The following is a 5000-nucleotide window of genomic DNA, read 5'->3' on the forward strand; positions in this document are numbered from 1 at the left end:
CGCGTAGTGCCACATTCAGCAGTCGTAGCGGTGTATCCATGAAACAGCAAGTGAAAAGATCAGCCAACTCCCTATGGGCATTGTCTCCCTCTCCTAGTCCAACCCACACCTCTCACTCCTCCTCCCCCAACCGTGCACTTCCACATGACCGACCACAGTCTGACGACCCTCCAAACTCTGCCCTCGTGTCTGCCACTCCTACCTGGCCATCCCTAAAGATCTCCTTCAGGTAACGCAACTCCTCCTGCAGGAGCATTTACCCTAGTATCTGGCATTTATAACATTCATATCACGTGCTGGAATGTAGGTAAACTAATTGCATCCTTCATCACAATTTTTTTGGTGCAGAAACTGAAACTCATGAATTCAGGTTAAGCTCAGTTTCAGTCAAGGCATAGCATTGCCAAGCTGATAAACATGCTTTAAGTTTCAGAATTTTTTCCAGACCATTTATCTTTAGTTTCTGTTATCTTTCCCTTGTCCCTGGCATTAAAGGAAGCCAGAATAACCATATTCAGTGATACAACCTCTGAATTCATGGATTTCAATAGCATATGCATCATTTACATTGGCAACTTCAAGGAAATTGTGCATATCCTGTTTTTTTTAACCAGTCATGAAAAGCTTTTGTACTTTATTTTGGCTGACCAAAAATCTCTGAAGTGATGAATTTTATTTTACTGTTTCAGTATTACTAATATTTTTCTGTGTGTATTTGTTTTGATTATTCACTTCCCTTATTGAAAATTATCTTAGGAATTTAGTTTTAATAAATTAGAGTAGTTTTATTAATTCAGTATTTATTTTTCATCATATTTATTTATGGAATGGATATATGTATTTTATTTAGTTCATATTATTTTATTGATCAAGTAATGTATATGTAGATATTTAGCTTTCTGTTTCATAATTGTCACATAAAATGCTTTTAGATGTCACTGTAGTTAAATGTTCCTCTTGCATGATGAAGAAACATGCACTCAAGTTGAAATGGCAACAGAGGGCTATCCTTACCTACAGCAAAGGGGAAAACTTTGTGTTATTTTGACCTTAGATGATTATCTGCTCAGAATTTTTATCATAGTACAGCGCTGCATTTGAAGTTGATTAACCCATTAAACCCGGGTTAGATATTTGGCTAGTGGACCATTAACATGGGGTTGTTGGCACACATCATCAGTTTCCCCAGTTTGCACCCAGTTCATATAGTAGTTTGTGGGCAACATTAGGCTCATAAAGTTTATATTTTTATTTAATTTTAAAGAATTACCAGAATGTGAAGGTTTACCCTCCATTACATGCTATTGCCTAAAAGTTTCACCATACATATGATGATGCTACTACTGGAGAAAAACAAGCTCTGTACAATGAGCCACCAATGCGGGAATGATCATGTTGCATTGCTACCCACCACTTGGTCCACACCAGCCATGGCAGGTTCATACATGCCACCCGCGGTTAAAGAGAAATGCCAAAACAAATATTCAGTATTTTGGTGTTAAGATTTTCCCAATTTTTTTGACATAAGAGTATACTTAAGTCTTAGTTTTTCAAGGTTTAGAAGAGATCGCTAAATGGATACTGGAAAATAAATCTGAAATGATTCAATTAATGGCCTCACACAGCTAATTGCACGGCTTAATAAACTACAATTGAACTAATTTTATCATTCTCGTTACTAATGCATTTCAATTCCCCTCAAGTCTTGCTGTATGCCTTGGCTATGTAGGTGATGATAGCCTATCCTGATTTGATAGCCATCAGTATTGTATCAGTTGTCACTGTAGCCTCAGACATATGGTGTTACAGTAACAGTAGCAGTCGTCTGGGCTTGGCTTCGAACATGGCTTCCACCATGGCCACAGAGGGTCTTCGCCAAGCCTCTAAACAGATAGAGCACCTTCGCTCACAGTACCTCGACCCAGCCATGGCAGATCTTGGCCAGTACAGGTAAGTCTCAGTGCTTTGCTTTTCAAGGAAAAGGAGGGCAGGTAACTAAAACCAATGAGAACTACTGGAGTTACTGGAGACAGAGCTCATGATATGAAAGATGGTTTTTCAGTCTATTTTGTCTGTGGATAGGCTTGCTCTTTTAGGATATATAAGAAAAAGATGCTGCTGAGACTTGTTAAAGAAATCATACAGGGATTGCTCTATTCTTTGAGAGACAGTCTTGTTAAGGGCTCTTTTTGATTATTTGAAATTACTTTAATTATATTGAGAGATAGATTTACATATAAGCATGTAAAATTTACACACACAACATATACAGTATGTATATTACAGCACAAGTTCAAACAATAAAGTCTTAGGAAGGATGCAACTGTTATAGTCCAGTTGTAGGCTAGCATTATTGTACTAGCAATATCTGGAGAAGACAATCATTGATTTTAACTATAGCCGAGTGTGTAGGAATGTGAAGGGTCAGATGTATATAGAAATTAGGTAACTGGTATATCTTTAATTGAAAACAAATTTCATATTGCCAAAATGTTAGATACTGAGGTGTAACTATGACTGTCTATGCATTTCTGTAGATTCTTAGTATCTGTGCATTTCATATTTGTATGAGTTATATTCACAATTGTTTAGGCACAAAAACCTAGTTGTGAGGTTTGGTCATATTTTCTAGAGCAAACAAAGGCAGTGCAAGCAAATGTTAGATAAAGCTTGAGTTTGTTACAGAGTTAGATGGAGGCAGTGAAGGTAGCAATGAACATACAGAAAGGTCTGCTGGATCACATTTTATTCTGAAATAGGTGTTGGCAGTAATGTTAGGTGTTAGCTAGGGTCATATATATATATATATATATATATATATATATATATATATATATATATATATATATATATATATATATATATATATATATATATATATATATATATATTTGTTAACTGTAAAAAATCAGAAGCATTTTCAAGGTGAGATTGTTATTTATCTCCCGATTGGGGTTGGTTTCATTGTAATTTTTTTCTTTTGTTTGATTTTACCTTCTTCCTTACTGTGCCAGAAAGCTGAAAAAATGGTAAGTCTTGTTTGTACCCCTATTTTCCTTTATTTCTCTTTTCTTTCTTTTGCAGTATAATTAACAGAATGTCTTTATTAACCTGTTGGATCTGGGTGCCATGTGGCACGTCCGTGGAACAAAATCTAGGCATAAGGCTTCCTTGAGTGGTATTTGTCCTGGGTTTATGGCATGCATGCCTGACCCAAACGAATACTGATGCGCAATATTAAGACTCCTTGCCTCCTCTTCATAATGCTATTAGCCCTTTTTTGCAGATACATTTCTGCTGTTTTGCCATTTTCCCATTTTCCTGAGATCTATGTTTTTCATTTGTTATGCTGTATCAAGAGATAATAGAATATTTTTGTTAAGTAGACTCCATATTATCTTTTTAGGATATGTACATTCTGTATGGTTACCGTAACAATAAGTAACATTGTGTTATTTTTCATATATTCAAATCATTCAATTTTCCATAACACACCCAACACAGCCGGTAACAGTGGACAGGAATAGGTACCTGCAAATGGACATAGTGTTCCTTGGAAACTACTCTCTCCCAGGCATTATTGACGGATGGTAAAATTCACGTTCATTGACCTGTGGAAATCCTGCAGTAGCTCATGAACAAGTATCTGAGCCACCTGATCAATACCACTCCAGTTGCTTTGTGTACTTATGTCTAGATGTTCCTATCACTCGACACTTGGCAACAATTTCCCATAAGACGATCCTTTCACCCACCCCTTACCCAAAGTTTTTCCATGAGACATTCCCATCACTCGCCCCTTGGCCAATTTTTTTTTATAAGACATCCATGTCACCCGGATCCAATTTAATTGATCTTCCTTATAATCCTCATGATACTGCTCATCAAGAGCTTATGGCCATGTGGCCATGTAAGGGGGTAGCATGACTTTTTCCCCTTATATTTATGTTACAAGTTGTAATTGATTTTTGTGCAAAGGTTTTTCTTGCTCTTGTATAACATATAATTGATAAAAGATAACTCCCTCTTTGTAATGATTGATCAAGACAGAGAGTGAGTGAGGAACTTCTGTACATAGTGTATAGTTATTGCATGATTCAGTAAGTTGCTTATATAGTGCATTAGGGTTTTTGTTTGCCAGATGGAAATTAGTTTCTCAGTTGTATCATGCAAGGCTTAGTGTTGGCTGTTTTTCTTAGTGTGAAGGGTGGCTACATAGAGCCATTTTTGTTTGTGCCTTATACAGGGGATGTGAGTTTGTTTTTACTTTTGTTTTTGTTTTTTTAAGAGCCCTGTTGAAAGTGATATGTATGTTACACTCCCCATTTTTCCAGCCTCTTTCTCTTTCCTTTTATTTATGGGGCTGCAGTTGAGACCAAAAGGTCTGTTGCCCATATTTCTTGGAATTTAGATAGGATTCTAAATTATTTGTGATTTCAGTTTGTGAAAGAAGTACTGTTTATGATTTTGTCATTTACTCTGCATTACAAAAGTAAATGGACTGCTGTAGAAAAAAATGGATCTTAAAAAGTATGAGAAGTATGAAATAATAACATATATCACAAGATCAAGTTCAGGAAAAAGAACCAAAAAAGATATATTGCATCTTTGGTTCTGTGGATTTTTTCTTATGTTTGTCCACATGCTTGAGTGAGTGGGAGTGGAAGTGTGTGTGTGTGCACGTGCACACAAGTTTGCATGCATGTGGCATTATACATGCGTGTGTATATGTGCATGTATGTGTCCATTTACTGCGTGCATGCGTGCACAGGCATTATTCACATGAGAAGTGGATGATATTTACATTTCCATTTTAAGCAGTATTTTAACTATGACATAAGCTCATATGCAGGTTTTTCGTGAATCTTACCTTGCTTTCTTATTTCAGCCCTGGGAATTTTAACTACCGCAAGAATGAAATTATATCTGGGAGCATTAGCAGCGTCAAATCAGCAGTGACTTCCTTTTCCAAGAGGTTTGGAGAGATTCGTGAGGCCATA

General features: G+C 36.4%; 1 protein-coding gene across 11 annotated transcripts in view; it reads left to right on the forward strand.

Moving 5' to 3' along the window:
* The window catches only part of Crag (DENN domain-containing protein Crag), a 61627-nt gene that overhangs the window by 41702 nt on the left and 14925 nt on the right, over positions 1–5000 (forward strand). For 8 of the 11 annotated variants that reach the window (XM_070130592.1, XM_070130594.1, XM_070130597.1 and 5 more), the window contains 3 exons: positions 1–229; positions 1810–1950; positions 4889–5000. The exon at positions 1–229 is cut by the window's left edge and continues 920 nt beyond it; the exon at positions 4889–5000 is cut by the window's right edge and continues 38 nt beyond it. In XM_070130592.1, coding sequence (XP_069986693.1) covers positions 1–229; positions 1810–1950; positions 4889–5000 — 482 coding nt within the window. The remainder of the gene's footprint in view (positions 230–1809; positions 1951–4888) is intronic. The other 3 variants (XM_070130596.1, XM_070130601.1, XM_070130602.1) reach the window with 3 other exon arrangements.

The sequence above is a fragment of the Penaeus vannamei genome, chromosome 15 (assembly GCF_042767895.1).
Source record: "Penaeus vannamei isolate JL-2024 chromosome 15, ASM4276789v1, whole genome shotgun sequence".
NCBI classification, from domain to species: Eukaryota; Metazoa; Arthropoda; class Malacostraca; order Decapoda; family Penaeidae; genus Penaeus; species Penaeus vannamei.